A 17,826-nucleotide genomic window follows, 5' to 3' on the forward strand; every position below is an offset into this window, starting at 1 on the left:
ATGAGATCGTAAGCTAATCATATATTCCCTATGGATTGGGTCACTGTTGATGGAAGTTGGTAGTAATAGGTATTCTCAATAAAGGCACCATGATATCTCTTGGGATTGAGACAATGTGTCATCTTGGGTGATCCTAAGAAGGTGTGTTCATGGAAACTATGGTTATAGTAATTCCTTAAGTAGAACTTAACATAGTCTCTTTGAGAGCTAAGATATGTTAATTGAGCACACAATAAGAGGATCTGTAACTCAATGATGGTAGAGGTAGTCTTGAAAGACTGATAACTTTCACCTTGTTAGACTACAGATACTGGTTCATGGGGAGACTAGACACAATGGATAGCAGGTCACGGACTTGAGCACTTGGTGTCTTGTTGTTATTTATATAGGATATTGGAGTTCAATTAATTCTTTGTAGTGGTATATTGAATCAACTTTAAAATTGGATCATGTGGGAGTCAGTATTCCTATAAGTCCTAGTGGTCCCCGCTCTGAGCTCATATACCTTGTTGGCATGGGTTATGAGGGTCAGATTAGCTCTAGGTTTACTTTTGTGTATAAGGGCATTTTGGTAATTACGTAATGTTGCATACAGGTAAGTGAACAAGGTCTTTGGATTTGGCTAATTAATTAATTATTAGAACTCATTTTAGGTTAGATTAAGTTATCCAAGCCCATGTGGGCTCAAGTCACTTAAGCCCACTTAAGAATCCTAGAAATACTCCCTAAGGGTTAGGGTTTCCACAACTTGGTCTTCCACCATCTAGAAAGATAGAGAGTCATGGCCTCTACTTTCTTTTTCTCCCCATCGGAATTATGCTAAGATCAAGGTTCAAGTCATCGGGCGGAAGACTTCGAGTTTACAAGACTTCTCCAGTTTCAATCTTCATCTTCATCGTGTGGATTTGATTCGGGAACATTCGAATCTGAGGTATGATCCGAACTTAGGAAACTGAGAGATCCGAGTTTTTCCCATCATGTACTACTACAATGTCATATCATTTAGATTCAAGAATGATAGAGCAACGTATCGACAACTTGTAATTTTATTTGTTTTCTTTTTTATTTTAATTATTGTACCCTTCATGTTACACGCCTCCTTTTTTATGGGGCCCAATTGTAAGCTATCTTTTACTTATAAAAAAAATGGATTTAAAATTAATTGAAACATTTTCCTTCAATTTTTAAGAAAAGAATGAATTTTTTCCAATGTTCAACACTGAATTATTTTGGTGAGCTTATATTAAAAGTATACCATCTTGTGACAAAATCTTAGTATCATATCAATCTCTCAAAAAAAAAAAAAAAAAATGAATAACAGATTTCATAATTAACTGATACTAGAAACACATTTTGTTTGCCACAACACCCAAAACATATGGAAGAAACACCAAAGTCGGATACCGATAAAAAAAAAATAAAAAATAAAAAAAGCTTCAATATTTAAGTGAAAACCAATATGAGAAAAACGGAAAAAAAAAAGAGTAATATTAAATGATATATTCAGCAATATTAGATATAAATTTCTGTCAAATTTAAAACATTTTACTATATAAATATTTACAAACATATTTGACCTACATGAATAAATAATAATGTGGACAAAAGGAAATGTGTCAATTTATAAGGTTGTGTTTAGTTCCCAAAAAGTATTAAGGAAAGAAAATAAATATTAAAAAAAAAAATTATTTTCTCATGTTTGGTTGTTATGTAGAAAATTTCAAAGTAAATTAAATATAATTAAAATTAGTTAAAAATTTATTTATTTTAAATTATTTAATTTTTATATTGATGAATTAAAATAAATAAAATGAGTTTAAAGTAACAAATAAAAATAATTTATCAATTTTAACTCTATTTTTTATTTTCCTTCATTTTTTCTTTTTTTTTTCATATATATATATATTTCAAAAAGTGCTTGAATATAAGATAAGAATAAAAAAAATTAATAAAAAATATTTTCATATGAAAAAAACTATACTTCATGTTTACGAGAGATATCCTTTTGACTCAAATAACAGAATCCTAGACTCCTGACGAAGCCTTCAATCAGAGTCGAATGATGGTAGATGAAAAGGCACTATGCCCAATAATGAGCCATGATGGATGAAAAGAGCATTAAAGTTTTGAAAACCTAAAGCAACAACAGAGGACCCCCAATCCATTTTTGGCCATAGAAACCTCAAACAATGAGGACCGGGATTGTTTGTCATCCTGATACAGACATCAAGAATTAAATTCAATCCAAAAGTTTTTGCGTGAAAAGTGGCATAAATAGAATAAGACATGTACGCATGCCGATTCCATATTACAATTTATTTTTTTTTCCTTACAATATGGTTGAAATACATACAACAAACATACATAACCTATATTTGTTTACATTTATATTCTCCTCTATCATTAATTTAAATTCATGTTTGATAAAACTTAAATACTTATCATTTAATTCTTACTTTAACTATTAAATTATTGATAAAATTAATTTAAAACATATTTTAAATAATTAAATTAATTAACAATAAAAATACTAGAATAGAAAAAAAATCATAAAAATAATTGAAATAAAGAAAAATAAAAAAATAAAATAAATATATGAACTTAAAAATAACTTAATTAATTTTACTTATTACTTAAAGTTAATTTTAATTACTTAAATTAAATTATTATATCACTTTAACTTATTAAGTTGATTTATCAAACAACCACCTACTCTCCTCACAATAATTCTATAAAAGAGAACATGGAAGCAAATCCAATCCTTACGCCAACCAATGTAGCCATAGGGCCGTGTAGTTTCTGGAGAAGCTGCGCAGAACACCAATCATTCTTCAAGTTTATCAAGCATGCTGGACAACTCAATATGGACATTAGCACACCAAAAACTGTGTTTTTTTTTAAACAAATATATCTCCTTAGAATTACAAGACAAGCACGAAATCCAAGTCCAACCCCATAAGGGATTAAATGTGTGTGAACAAATCATTTTGAACCTAATGCAAACGACAGCTTCGGTCTCGATTTGTTCTTACCCAACAGTTTCATCTGGTTTGCCCGTTCTTCCTCCTCTTCCTGTTTCTTTCTTCGCAGAGCCTCCTCCTTTTGTCTTTGGATTTGTTCCAACTCCCGGTATCTTTCCTCCTCTCTCCGCTGCTGCTCTAAGGCTTCCCTTTTCTGGGATTCTTCCACCCTTCTCCGGTTCTCTTCTAGCATCTTTTCCAGCTCCTCTTTCTCCCTTCGAGCTTGTTCCTGTGAAAACAATTTAAAATAAATGAGAAGCAATCAAAATTATATGTATTGCAGTGCAAATTCTTCAATTGCAAACCAGAGGTAAGTAACATAAGATCACCACAACAGGAATAGCTGGGTTTTTGCTCAAAAGCTGCCATTTTCCGGGGTTCTCCCTAGTGACGGTAAAAATGGTAAAGAAGAAAGGAGGCGGCCCAATAACACCGAAGTATTTCTCTTACAGACTAAGCATGGGCCTTCATAGATTAGCTTTTTCTTACTCCATATCCTATAAAATACAAGGGTACTTCATCTGAGAACCCAATTGCATGAGCCAATAAATAGAAGACAATGTATGAGAAAGTTAATAACTTTTTTCATTGTTCTGTATTATAAGGGTCAAGACTTAGTGGGAAAGGAATAAAAAAGAAAAGATTATTTCCCAAGCACCCAAACAAGTATCAGTGCACCATGATGACAGAAACATAAATATGCCTTCCAAATTATTTCCAGAAAATACTTGCCTCTTTCTGTCTAGCCTCAATAAGAGCAGCTTCCTTCTCTTTCTCCAGTTGAATTGCAACCTCATCCAGGAGCCTCTTCCGACCCTCCTCCAGGCGCCTCTGTATTTCCAGCTTGATCTCCTCAGAGTTCAAGCTCTCTTCAACTTTCTTCCGAATTGCCTCTTCCACTCTCCTTGTAGTTTCTTCTTCGATAAGTTTCAGTTCAGCTTCCTGTTGACGCCTGATAACAGGAAAAAAGTTAAGGAGAAAGTAGCCACTGTTGTGGAGGGGAAAATGCAGCACTTTTGATTTTCAACATCTTTGAACCAGACAACAGTTGAAATTGAAACAATGATCAAGATGGCAAACGTCATTTCCACTTTTTTCCACTTCTTACATCATGTAACCATAACTACAATGAAAGGCAAACTAACCTTTATGTTAATGAAGGCACTAAATACATGTTTATGCTTATGCTTATAAGGCATACCTCTAATTGATGACCAAATAAATGAGTTTCAAAACTGGTGAACAGTAGATAAACGACGCACCAATTGATCATCAAATATAACAAGTTGAACTATAGCAGTATCTTCCTTCAGAAAAGCCTGTGGAGAAGAATGTCAAGAAACCTGTCGCAGTTTTAAAACTAACAATCACCAAATACTCCAATCCTTGTATTAAGATACAGTTTTGACAATCAGAAGTCTGAATGTTGTGTAATAAATTGCTTTTTCTCTTAGTATCGAGTGTTGGGTGCATAAAGCAAAGGCAAATGAACTAGTGATTCTATGCCAAGAAAAGCATGAAATTTTAAATTGACAGAAGGAACCCTGAGGCTGCAAGTTGGTCAGGTTGGATCAGGTTAAACATTAAACCTGGGTCAGCCAAGACTGATGTAAGTTGGATCCCTTTTAGGCCATATCTGATAGGTTAGAAGTGAAAGAATAACCATAAAGATATATAATACAACTAAAAAACACTTTATTCTTCACTAAAAACGAACCCCAAGGTGGCTAATCAAATAATTATTTTATTATTCTGTTGGATCTCTCCTAACTGTGCCATAATCAAAATGTCATGTTATAGATAGGCCTCTTAAGCGGAAAAATGGGAAATGGGATAAGTACAGTAGTTACACTTAGGATTTCCCAAAATAATACCAACCCACCCGCTACAATAACTACATTATGATCTTGGTAGGTTGTATTCCAAGTATTTTCCATAAACCCATTATGATTATATAGCCCAGGCACAGTTCAATCCTCTGTCCTAAAACACTAATCTGAAGCCTAACCACTTGGTAGGGTTGGTCTTGAACTTAGCCAGCCCAGAAAACATCAAGGGAACCCATAACCATATCCTCCTAACAAGGGAGGCTAAAAAGCATATGAACAACAGTCATATAATTCCATCCATATATGCAAGGATGTCTAATTAATACTCGTACCATTGATTTCTTACAAAGCATTTCAGTAACTCAAGAGAATGGATTTTGCATCTGTTAACCTACATCCGTACATCCCTATTAACATGGGTAGTTTTTGATGTTATAAAAAATAGACGACTGGTATAAATGCCCCTGGTCTTGCAAATGCTTTTATGGCATGCAATTAAGTCTTTCAGGAGAGACATTTCAGCGAAGCAATTCATGATATAAAACTAAAGAGTATGATGAAAAGAAAATGGAAGAAAAGAAAAAATGGACGAGAATAAAAGATAGGTTTCAGCTTATTAAAATTCTCACATAACTTTCCAAGCTATTTCTCTTCTTCTCTCTCCTACATAAAGAATGAAGAACTGGAAAATGCACAAGTTTCTAAATAGTTTTCACTATATTTGATTTTTCTTGGCATGTATTTTTCAAGGTAAACCAAACAAGATATTTTGAATTTTTACCTACTTTTTTTCCTTTCCCTGCTACTTTCTATGATTCAAACAGAGCCTTAGAGTTTAGTACACAAGGAATATTCCCTAAGTTGAGAAAAATAACTTCATTTACAAGCTCCTTAATCTAATATCATGGATTACTAGCACATTACCATCATGATGCCATAAATCTCATATAAAGCATTAAAACCCTGTGATTGGATTACTGTCAATTGAAACAAAAAGCCATTAATCACCTACTATTTTTTCCTTTTAACCACCAATAGTACTTTTTTTAGCATGTTAATTGGAAGCAAAAAAGAAAACATGGCAAATTGCAGACAACAATAAACACTTTTTGGTCTGGAAAAGAGATGAGGACCTGTTTCTTTATCTTGTTAAACAAAATTAGTAGCCAATAATTTTTTAGCCTAGCACATTCTCCCTGGGCTAAGCTTTTCCCTTTACAGCTCAGCGATGGCCTGAGCCTGTGAATAGTGCACAATGCTTCAATAGTCAGAAAAGAATCATAATGCTCAAGGGTTCTCAATTTTCATGAAATGCACTAGTTCTTACTTCCACTTCTACAGCTAGGAATCGCCAACTTTTTCTTCTCTTAACTTTGTAACAAATGCTAATTTAATATTTAAGTCTCACTTTTTTCCTAGAAAAAGCAAACAGATATATTAAATGATCTTTGGAAAATGAAACTAGTCATGAGTGAAAAAGACAGATGATGTTTAGAGAAATGTGCATGTTTTTTTAGTACATATAGCCCAAGATCCCCATTACCTGTTGAATGCATTGCTAATTAATATTGTTGATACAATCTCAAAGTCGTATGTAAAACTAAATCTCATTGTCCTTATTACCAATAAGGTGTATGCATTAACAAAAAAAAAGACCATGTCCCATCTATAATAACAATAATACAAATCTCAATGTCCTTATTGCCAATTGCAAAAAAGGACCATGTCCCATCTATAATAATAATAATGCAAATCTCATTGTTCTTATTGCCAATAAGGTGTATACATTAACAAAAAAAGGACCATTGCAAAAAAGGACCATGTCCCATCTATAATAATAATAATGCAAATCCCATTGTTCTTATTGCCAATAAGGTGTATACATTAACAAAAAAAGGACCATGCCCCATCTATAATAATATAAATCACATGAAAATTAAATAATAAGAAAACCATAAAATTCAACTCTAATTTAATATTTAAGTCTCACTTTTTTTCCTAGAAAAAGCAAACATATATATTAAATGATCTTTGGAAAATGAAACTAGTCATGAGTGAAAAAGACAAGCTGATGTTTAGAGAAATGCGCATGTTTTTTTAGTACATATAGCTCAAGATCCCCATTACCTATGGAATGCATTGCTAATTAATATTGTTGATACAATCTCAGAGTCATATGTAAAACCAAATCTCATTGTCCTTGTTACCAATAAGGTGTATGCATTAACAAAAAAAAGACCATGTCCCATCTATAATAATAATAATAATACAAATCTCAATGTCCTTATTGCTAATTGCAAAAAAGGACCATGTCCTATCTATAATAATAATAATGCAAATCTCATTGGCAGTAGTAATAATAATAATATAAAATCACATGAAAAATTAAATAATAAGAAAACCATAAAATTCAGAGTAATAAAATTAATTATGTCATTGTCAATAGTTTCTAATTTTGTTTCTCTCTCTCTTCTAAAATCCAACTCTCTCATACTTAATCAAATAATATTCAATATTATCATCACTTCCTCTAATGAATCATAATCATATCTAATTGTTCTACTATCCTTTCCTTTAGTGTTAATGTTCACCCATTCTTGTTCTTCATCCATTAATTGCAATGATCATTTTCCTTTATCTATAAATAATAAGATTAGCCACTACAATGGCCTATAATTTTTTCATTTCTTCTTTTTAGGGTATGTTTGGTAACTATTTTCTAAAATAATTTTTTGTTCTCCAAAATAAAAAAACAAGAAAACATATTTGGCAACTAGAAAACAGAAAACAATTTTATGTTCTTAAAAACAAAAAACAAGGTGTTTTCATAGAACATCTTTTAGTTATTTTCACTTGTTTGCATTTATTTTCTAAGGGTTATTTTAAAAAATAATTATACAAATGTGGAGAATGATTAAAAATAAAGATCTACATATGAAAGTTATTTTTAAAACATATTTAAAAACATAGAAAAAAAGTTAAAAACATTTCAGATTCCCAAATAGGCATTTTCTCTATAAAACATCAGAGAATGGTTTTCAAAAATTATTCTCAAAAACTGCTTTTCAGATATATTTTCAATTCAGTTTCTAAATAAGGCCTTAACCTCTTCTTTCCCTTTCCATTTAAAGGGTTAATTAGTAACCAACTAAACCATTACTTTGTAAGAAGTTTGACCCTAGTCTTGGATGCAAGGCAAAACTTATAAATCCATAAAATAAAAAAAATAAAAAAATAAACAAACCACAAAAGCACAACTCATTAAAAACATTGAATATTTAGACTTAAACCTCTTATAAGAGATATACAGAAAGCTCAAAAAGACCTAAAGCCATTAAAAACCCTTTTTGAGTATTTGAGGCTTAAGCCTCAATAGACTCAAGGCTATAACCTCAATAGACTCGAGGCTATAACCTCAAGGTTGTAAGCCTAGAAAAAGTGAGGCGTAAGCCTCTATTGCCCTATGTCAAGGTCATAGCCTCAATGCTAATTTCCAGAACCAAGCATTGACGCGAGCATCAAGGCTTAAGCCTCAACATCTTTTTAAATCACTACCAAATCATATTACAAAAAACCAAGGGGCACAGACCAAACTCATCATCCTTACCAACAAGAAGGAATTCAAAATCGCACATGAATGAAACTTAACAAAATTTAAATCCCATAATAGACCTAGAACCAAAATCTTGCAACTTATAGAATGTCGCTCGACACTTAAGTTTAGTTTCTCCAAACCCTAATAAAAACCACACAAATTTAATCTATGGACTTCCAAAATATAACAAAAGTCAATAATGTGATAAAGAGGAAAATTGGAAAAAAAAAAAAAAAGGCATAGGGAAGTTAGATTTTACCTAAAGATGAAAACAACTCAAGGAAAAATACAATATAACTTAAAACAAGGATGTGAGGTGATTGAATACCTTTTCTTCTCTTCTTCTTCTTTTCTCACTTTTTCGCTAGCAATTTTGTGATCTACTGACCCAAGACTTGGACTAGAAGATTTATGCATAGGAGACAGTGATGTAGCACTACTTTTTTGTCTCTTGTATCGCCTCGGTGTTGGAGAACGGCTTTTACGATGTCTTGGAGATGGTGATCGACTTTTACGGCGTCGTGGGGAGATAGAACGACTTTTTCGTCTGTATAATAACAAAAGATATTTAAGAATGACAGAATTTTGGACATAATAGAATGTGTATAATAAAAAAGCTTCAAGCCAACCCACCATCTAGCATGATAATATAGAAGCATATACAGTTACCTCATGCATTGTTAAGAATAACCTTTGTGTGCTCCATCTTTTATCACATGAAGAAGCTAATGTCACAATCGAGCAACAAAAGGACACCCATCGGCACCTATCACCTGCTCACTTCCCATATAATGGGGAAGAAACTGAGGTTTTTTTTTTTTTTTTTGGGGGGCGGGGGGGGATTTATTTTCTTTTCTTATAGAAGGAATGCATTCTATCACTATTTTGCTCCAAATATTTGTTTTTGGCATCTTTCTGGTTTCCATGTGAAAGATAGGTTTCCAAACAGTCAGATGGGCCATCCAGATATTGTCGATTGTCTAAAAACTGAGCAACATAATCATCAACTCGAGGAACAAAGGGCCAATACTTGAACATCAGCATGATGGAAATCAATCATAAGCATGTAAATGATCAATTTTCTGATTAAAGGTGGAGAACCTCCGGGCAGCAAAATCATATGCGTTCTCAAAGTACACAATCTAACTACCAATCTCTCGTCTGCTTGAACATGTAAAACAGAGAAGCCAAAATAATAAGCAATTACAAACAGAAAAATCACATCAACCATGTTTTTTGAGCTGTAAACTCAAGTTTGTCATACTTTATGTAAAGTCACGACTTTGGCATAATACAAGAAGTACTTGATTTTCTACACTAAACTGAGAGTTATCCAAAAGAAGATCTAAAGGATTTTTGTATTCTCAGTGGACTATAAGAGCATTTTCTTTCTCTTTTTTCCACAGCAGCTAAAGCTTTGTCTTTTAAATTACAAAGAAGAATCTCTGTATTGAAAACAATAATCCAACATCGAACATTCCCCAAAATTCTCCACAAATTCTCATCCTACAAGCAATTTTCCAAGCAATAAATCATTATCCTCAAAGGGAGGGATCAACGATAAGAAAAGGATAAGCTGCGTACATATAACCCGAAGGTTTTGGATTTTGATTCCGGATGAGAGATATGGAGTCAGTCACCATCTTTCTAAAAATTGCTCATCAAAAATTCACAAAAATAAATAAATAAATCAAGCAAAGCATCGAAAACCAACGGGATCACCTGCTATGAGAATAGGATGAATAGGGAGAACGGCTTCGATCTCTCCGGCTCCTCCTGCCATACCTGTGGCCCACCGGCGAGGGCGAATACCTCCGCCGGTACGATGGCGATCGAGACAAATCCCGCGGCATCTCGAAGACAGTATACAACACAATACCTTCTCAGCTGCCAAAAAAAAAAAACAAACAAACAAACAAAAAAAACGAAATAAATCAACAAACCTGGAAGCGTTTGGATAGCGAGAAAAAGAGGAAAATGAAGGAAAACAGTACCTATTAAAACGATCCGAGTGATTCAGAAAAGGGAATACTCTCATGAGAAGCGATTAAAATAAAAATTGAAACCCTAACCCCACAGAGACGCTGAAGAAGAGAGCGGCGACAAAGAGGTAAAGGCTTTACTTGAAGGAGTTTCTGAGCTTCAGATTAGCCCTGTAACTATCTGTTGTGGGCCCGTAGCAGTAAACCATTGCTTGGGTTTGGGGTCTTTTAATTTTGTTTTAATTCTAAAAAATTAAATTACTTTTTATTTTAATTATAAGACAAATAAATTTGTTTTGTTATTTTTATTAATCAAATTTAAAACGATTTTATTTTATTATATGAGATTTAGTGAATATCTAGAACTGTTTTAAAAAACAATTTTTAATTTAAAAAAAACGTTTAATAACCAAAAACTATTTGTTTATTTTCTATTATTAGGATCAAAAAATAGAATATTTTCAGAAAACAAAATATTTTCAGAAAACATCTCTTTAGTTATTTTCTATTATTTTCTAATGGTTGTTTTAAAAAATAATTAAAAATAAATTATTGTATATAAAAATTATTTTTAAAATTTATTTAAAAATATTTTAAGTTTTTAAATATATTTTTGTTCTATAAAATATCATAAAATAGTTTTCAAAAATTATTATTAAAAACCGGTTTTTAGGACTATTTTTTAAAATAGTTACCAAACAGATCTCATGGTTTCCACAATTTTTAATTTTTATTTTCGTTCTAAAAAATAATTTAAACACATTAATAAATGGGAATAAACTTATTTTTTATTCCAACGATCCAAACATGACTTAGGAGTTAGATATTTGATATATCAATAATATAACCTTTTTTTTATTAAAGTGAATAGTTAAATAAAAAAAAACATACTTAGATTAAAAATTTTAAAAAAAATCCCAAAAATAATCTAATTTTACTTTATTTATAAAGTCTTAACAAGATAAGTGGTATTATTTTTATTTTTTAAAATATCTAAACATAAAATCTTAATATGGCCATCAAAACATATCTAAACAAACTTCCTTCAATTACCTTCAATTTTCAAAAATATATTAAGATTAAGATGAACTAATTAAATCTAGAAAAATTATTAATAGAAATAAGATTGAAATAATAATTTTATAAAAATAAAAAGAAATGAAGGTATGGGAAAAAGTGGTAGGTTTTAAGCCAAACCAAAATTTCACTTAATATACTTAAAATAAACTTGTTATCAAACATCGTTTAAGTAAAAGAAATGATTGAAATATCTTTACAACAGTTATATATATATATTCAAAATTAATTAAATAAGTTTATTGAATTATTTTTAAATTGAGGGAAAGAACAAGAAGCAAGTTTTATCTTTTGTGGTAGAAATTTATTTTAAAAATAATTTTATACAAAGAATATTATATTTAAAAGACAACATAAATCCAATAATTCTCGATTTTTTTAAGCAAGAAATAGTCTTTTATACATTTTCGCTTAAGGAATTTGTGGTGCCTTTTTGGTCCAAAATTTAATTGTTTTTTAATCCTTCGATAACTTCTTTTCAATTTTAATTCAATTAATCCTATAAAGAAATTAATAATAATCCAACACAATCGAGACAAAGGATTTTTTTTACGGGAAAACCACTCATACAACATGTGAATGTAAAAAGTTCGAATCAACAATTCATTATTTGAAAAAGTATCACATAAAATTACTCAACAACTCTCCTAATTACATTTAAGTAAAATTATTTTAACAAAATGACTTAAAAGATGTGTGGGAAGATGCAATACAAAGTGCCTTAAAAGAATAAGCCCTCACCAACATTTACTTTTAAACTACACTAGGTAAAACTTAATACTTATTACTTAATGATTTAAATTAACTTTAAGTAAATTATACTTAATTTATGGACTTAAAATTTATTATTTAATTTTTAATTTAAGTATAAAGGCTGTTTGATAAAATTAACTTAAAATTCATTTTAAATCATTAAGATAATATATTTATTTTTATAAATTATAATTAAGAAAAATAAGGTCGAGTAATAATGAAAGTTGTAGAATAATAAAGGAGATCGTGAAAGCAATTAGAGCAAATAAGATAAAAAAGTAAAATGAAGATGTGGACTTAAAAATAAGTTAATTGTTTTACTTATTACTTAAAATTATTTTTGATTTTAAGTCGTATCTTTAAGTTATTTTCCTAAATATACTTAATTTATTTAATGACTTAAATTAAGTTATTAAATCACTTAAGTTACTAAATTGGTTTACCAAATATTCGCTAACACTTCTTCAAAAGGTCCCAATTCAACATATATCAAACATAAGAACAATCAAGTTAGTCCATTATTTTATACCTTGGTGTTATTATTATTATTATTAGTACTTGATTTTATTCTTTTGTACTTTAATATGATCATTTGTACCCTCATTTAACGGTCTAGATTTCAGCATATACTTTCAACAATCAAAAGTGAAACATCCATAGGGACTCGAACTTTCCCTGTACAAAAGTCATTCACATACATGATCATAAAAAATAGTTCATTATTTGGGGAGTTTTTCTTGTTTAACAAAAGTAATAAAAGTGGTTTTTACGGTAGATGAAGACATAAATCAAAGGCCACAAATGACAGAAAGCTTACAATCATTCAGATTTCAATAAATATGATCTTCATCTTGAAGGAAGACCAGACCACTAACCAGAAAATAATTCCCAGACTGGAAAAGAAATGTAAGTTGTTCAAACGCTTGATCAGAGTCCAGAACCCAACAAATACTCCAGCATCCAAAGAAAACATCAAATTTAAAGAGGCTTTGAAATGCATCTACAGAATCAAGGTGGGAAAATCCCCAGCATCATCATGAAAAAAATATTGCCCCACCATAATTAACTCATCAGTCATTCTCCAAAACAAAAAGGAAAGAACTAAATTGAGCCCAGAAACAAGATTGGAAGAATTGACAGAAGCCAAAAGGAGCATGATAAGCATCAGCAGCAATCTAGAAGGAGCAACAGAAAGAGTCGACTATTGAATTCATCTGATCGGCGTTACACAACAACCTCATGCAGGCTTACAAAACACTGAAGGGCAAAAGCAAAAGCTGCAAAACACTTCCTGAAACATTATTATTAAGAGTGAAAGCAATCCCCTTCTTTATGGGCAGGAGGCATAAAAAAACCCTCAACTTTTCATTTATTTCAATGATATTCCTAGACTTGGTGTGTTTGTGATTCCTTAAAAATCCAAGGAGGGAAGAAAAATACAAACCGAACAGAAAAATGTTCAAGCAATTGCCAGTGTACTCTCCTCACTGATCCAAATATAGGGAGGATTTTAGCTTCAGTAAATGACTTCTATCTATTCATACATCTCACAGTAGTCCCCTAGGAATACCAAAATCATCAAGATGCACTAACAAGCCTTCCAGGAATAAGCCACTTTAATTGAGGCCTCTCTACCACTCAACTTTCAGGTGCACCCATATTTTGGACTTCAAATTTAGAATTAACATTGGCTACATTCACAGCAAAGAATTTTGCATTGAATACTAGAAACTACATTTTAAACTTAACATTGCAGTTAAATTCTAGGCATTTCAAAGATAGAATTAATTTGGGCAAGTTGACTGAGGTTTGCAACAATGATGAGCTCCAGACAGCCAGCCATGAAGTGATAAATGTAACCGTTACTTCTAGTTAAACCCATTGAACCAATCAACATGCTAAACACAAATTCACATCACTATGGTACAATAAACTTCAAACAACCAAAGTCATCATAGAAAATAATTAACCTGAAAAAATACAAAATAGAAGAACCAAAGCCACTAACACAATACTTGTCCCCAATGTCTAATCAATTTCCAGTAGTAAGAAGTCACATTGTTGAAACATATCTTTTGATTCATGCAATTATGATTGACCAGATTAGAGATTCTTCAGGAAGAATACAAATGGCATGATTTCTGAAGCCCCAGTTACATGAATGTAAATTAAAAAGCAACAGACACAGAGCATCACTTACTGCAGTTTCATAATTTTTTTTTGATAAGATAATATCTATATTCTCTTTCTTTTCTTTTCTTGGTAGTTGTATTCACATTCATTTATTCATACTTTAAAATTGAGAGAATCTTGGGAAGCAGATTATAAAAAGATAAGAGAAAACATATCAATTGAAGAAGATGAGGACACTGTCAATTTTTTACTGCAAGTTATTTGAAAGATAAACAATTGGCATCAGAACAGAAGAAATAAAATCATCACTATTGAAATGTCATTCACCTCAATAATCACTGCCACAATCAACAAGATTAGTGGCATCCCTCATTTAGGGATACATAAGTGAATATGGGCCCTGACAGATGATCACATCCATATGCATTGCTTGGTGCCCCATTGCTTACTAGCATTTTTTTCCCATCCAATTTCTTGGGAGTTGCCTCCTTCTTTCAAAGGGTCTTAGAGCAGTTGGCAAGGTTCTTGTGCAGGAGACAGCAAGAGGGATCTGTCAGCTGATTTTGGTGCATCTCAAAGGAATGGAACTGGAGAACTTCCAATGGGATGGAGTTGTTTGTGTTGATTATGGAAGACTTAATCTTGAAATCTTTGTTTCCTTGGTCTAAGGATTTCCTTTGGGGAGGATAGTTTGACATTGCTTGATTTCATTGCTATGGTGGGGCCAACATAAGGCCTCTTGGCCTGGCCTACTCTTGTTTTTCCCCATCTTGAGTGATCTATGTGTAGTTGCTTATGCCCCCTTTGTACTGATTTCATATGTATTATTGCTCAATAAAAAAGGAACACAATAACGAAAAAGCTGCATGGTCATAGAAATGTGTCAAAGCAACAAAAATCTCTATGTTCTTTTGATGTGCCTCAGTTATTTTGCACCTGAAAAACAATCAAACACACTTCTAATCACCAATATGAAAGGAAGATAGCTCAGCTCAGCTGAGTAAAAAGAAATGATCATAGATAATCACTTAAGAAGATACCTGAGAATAAATTGGGAATGACTGCCAGTTGTCTGTCTGTGAAGTGGCTCTTTATAGAACAGTAGGGTGAATAAAGGTTATAAAGATGAAAAAAGTCAATAACTAATCTCCCAACAAGCAAAGAAATGGAACCCTCAAGGTATTAGGAGAGGCATAAGTGATGTAGGCTCCTAAAAGTATGCACACACATCCAGAATCTGAAAAAAAACAAAGAAAACCAAGATTGAAAGGATAGTGTTCTTGTGAAAAAGGACAGTTGGGGGCTCAACACTAAATGTAAATTATCTTATCAAATGGGTTGGATCACCACAAGCGGTTGCATTTAAAATATCTTATTCTTCATCACTTAAATACATGGAAGAGTGGGAGGAACAATGGCAATTCCTAAAATGTTTGCAAGGCCTTAGGATGGTAGAAAGAAACTTTGCCAAGATAAACCAGAAGACAATGTTACATCAAGTCTGATAATTTCCTTTCTTACCAGCATCATATTGCTGAAAAGTAGACTACTTTTTCGTATACCCAAGATCAGACAAAAAAAGGTTCAGAAGCATGTATATTGTGAAATGTGGAAGCATAAACACTTTCATTTTATAAGAAGCATAACATAACAATGCAAGAATAACAATTTAAAACGGAAAGAATGAACAGTCCTAAAGCCAACACAAATAGATATCCATACAATAACAATGCAATTGAAAAAGGAAAAAGAAAAAGAAAAACCAAGGCCTTCAATCACGATATTTGTAGACTAACAAAGAAGTTTAAAGAAAAAAAACAAAAAAAGCAAAAAAAAAAAAAAGAGGACAAACCATGGGCCTCCAACAAGGAGGATTATAGTTACCCTTACAAAAATGAAGAATCCATGTCCTCCTTGCTTTTGCAAGATTTTCTGCCACCCAAGTGAAATTCTAGGGATCTGAAAAAACAAACCTTAGGATTTCATTGGAGATTCAAAATCTAGGAATCCAACTATGGAGACCTAGGATTTCATGGAATGTTCAAAATTTGCATTGTAAAAAGCGACCATATCTGCAGGGTGCCCTGCTTCTATTCCTAGAGGTCTAGGTAATGAGCACAAAAGATTCACCCACAACCATAAAAATTGCTCAACACAAAATAAAGACCTCCATAACTCTTCAAAAAGGGATAATATCTTGACTAAATGGCTGATAAACTGGTCATTGTTTTAAACAAAGCCAGCATAATGCCCTTCCTTTGGTTTGTAAAGGCTACACCAACACCCATCTGTCCTGGGTACCCATACAGCGACCATCAAAGCCCAAAGAGGTAGATCTGATAATATACAGTCCCAACACTCCCCAATCCGCTATAATGATCATAAGTGAAATCCCTTCAAACTCTTTGATAAAGATCACCCAAAAAGGGGTAAGCAAGATAATCCTCCTCCAAAGCACCTCCACTAAATAAACTTTGAATTCAGAGGCCCTAGTGTTCCTTTCCACAAAATAAGGATGTCAAAAGCCCAAATAACTATACTCTTCTTTCCCCAAATAAAACGCTGAGAGAAAAAACCAACTTGTTAGAGATGTCTCTTCCCACCCCTCACAGGATATAAACTCCCACCACCACCCCACCCCAGAAGAAGAAAAAAAAAGGAAAGAAAGAAAGCCTTCATCATCTCCAATAAAAAATGTGGCAGTGCAAAAACAAAGTGGCCTGCAGTCAAAATACTGGCATGACATAACATAGGCAAATATGAACAGCATCTTGACTGTCTTATGGGGCATTGTCCGGAATAAAGCTTTGACCTGGAGAGGTACTTTGGCTCTCCAGATGAGCTTATCAAATGAAAGGAGGTTACATGATCACTAATAGAAAGATGCTTGAAATACAGTTTAGAAAAGGAACCTTTCCCATGCAAAGGCAAAATCTTTCACCAGGAGATATTCAGATAAGTAAACATTTTAAAAGAATGAAGTATGCAACATCATCAATTCGAGCCATGTGCATTTTTAAAGAAATCAAAGCCTCTTGTTTTGATAGGTTTCTGAAAATTTTGAAGTTCCTATGGACCAGACATCATGATAAAGGTATCCATATTTGTTGCTATAAGAAAGAGGCAAGGAAAGGCTATATCCATCCCTCATACTTATCATACCACATCAGTCCCTAAAAAAATGAGGCAATTAGCTCTTTCTGAAAAATCGTAGTTCTCCCTTAATATGCTTTCTCTAACAGGCTAACAGCTACCAAAAGGAAATTGCTAAACGTCATTATTTCTATTTCAAAATTTTTACAACATTTTTAGGGATTGAGCAATTTGTACACAATCTTTTCAAAGGCTTGATATGAACTTGCAGTTGTCCAGTAAAGAAATTGCTTTTTGCAGTACTTCAAAGCATATAATGCACATATGTATGAAGGCATTTCCAT

The 17,826-nt window shown here is 32.2% G+C and overlaps 1 protein-coding gene and 1 long non-coding RNA gene across 4 annotated transcripts; both read right to left on the reverse strand.

Moving 5' to 3' along the window:
• Positions 1 to 2,864: 2,864 nt before the first annotated feature.
• Positions 2,865 to 10,551, reverse strand: LOC117926403 (uncharacterized protein At1g10890-like). 3 transcript variants are annotated; one of them, XM_034845491.1, is made up of 5 exons: positions 10,439 to 10,551; positions 10,167 to 10,331; positions 8,773 to 8,991; positions 3,753 to 3,972; positions 2,865 to 3,249 (listed from the first exon to the last, which is right to left on the reverse strand). In XM_034845491.1, the coding sequence occupies exons 2-5, from the start codon at positions 10,295 to 10,297 to the stop codon at positions 2,983 to 2,985; spliced, it is 837 nt and encodes a 278-aa protein (XP_034701382.1). In that variant the 5' UTR covers positions 10,298 to 10,331; positions 10,439 to 10,551; the 3' UTR covers positions 2,865 to 2,982. The 3 variants fall into 3 exon arrangements, with proteins under 3 accessions (XP_034701382.1, XP_034701383.1, XP_034701384.1); XM_034845492.1 differs by lacking the exon at positions 10,439 to 10,551 and having other exon boundaries at positions 8,773 to 9,605; positions 10,167 to 10,255; XM_034845493.1 differs by lacking the exons at positions 10,167 to 10,331; positions 10,439 to 10,551 and adding an exon at positions 9,114 to 10,160.
• Positions 10,552 to 14,603: 4,052 nt separating this feature from the next.
• LOC117926406 lies at positions 14,604 to 16,982 on the reverse strand. The gene is made up of 2 exons (XR_004653125.1): positions 15,430 to 16,982; positions 14,604 to 15,325 (listed from the first exon to the last, which is right to left on the reverse strand). It is a non-coding gene; the product is annotated as an uncharacterized LOC117926406 (long non-coding RNA).
• Between the last annotated feature and the right edge of the window lie 844 nt (positions 16,983 to 17,826).

The sequence above is a fragment of the Vitis riparia genome, chromosome 12 (assembly GCF_004353265.1).
Source record: "Vitis riparia cultivar Riparia Gloire de Montpellier isolate 1030 chromosome 12, EGFV_Vit.rip_1.0, whole genome shotgun sequence".
NCBI lineage: Eukaryota > Viridiplantae > Streptophyta > Magnoliopsida > Vitales > Vitaceae > Vitis > Vitis riparia.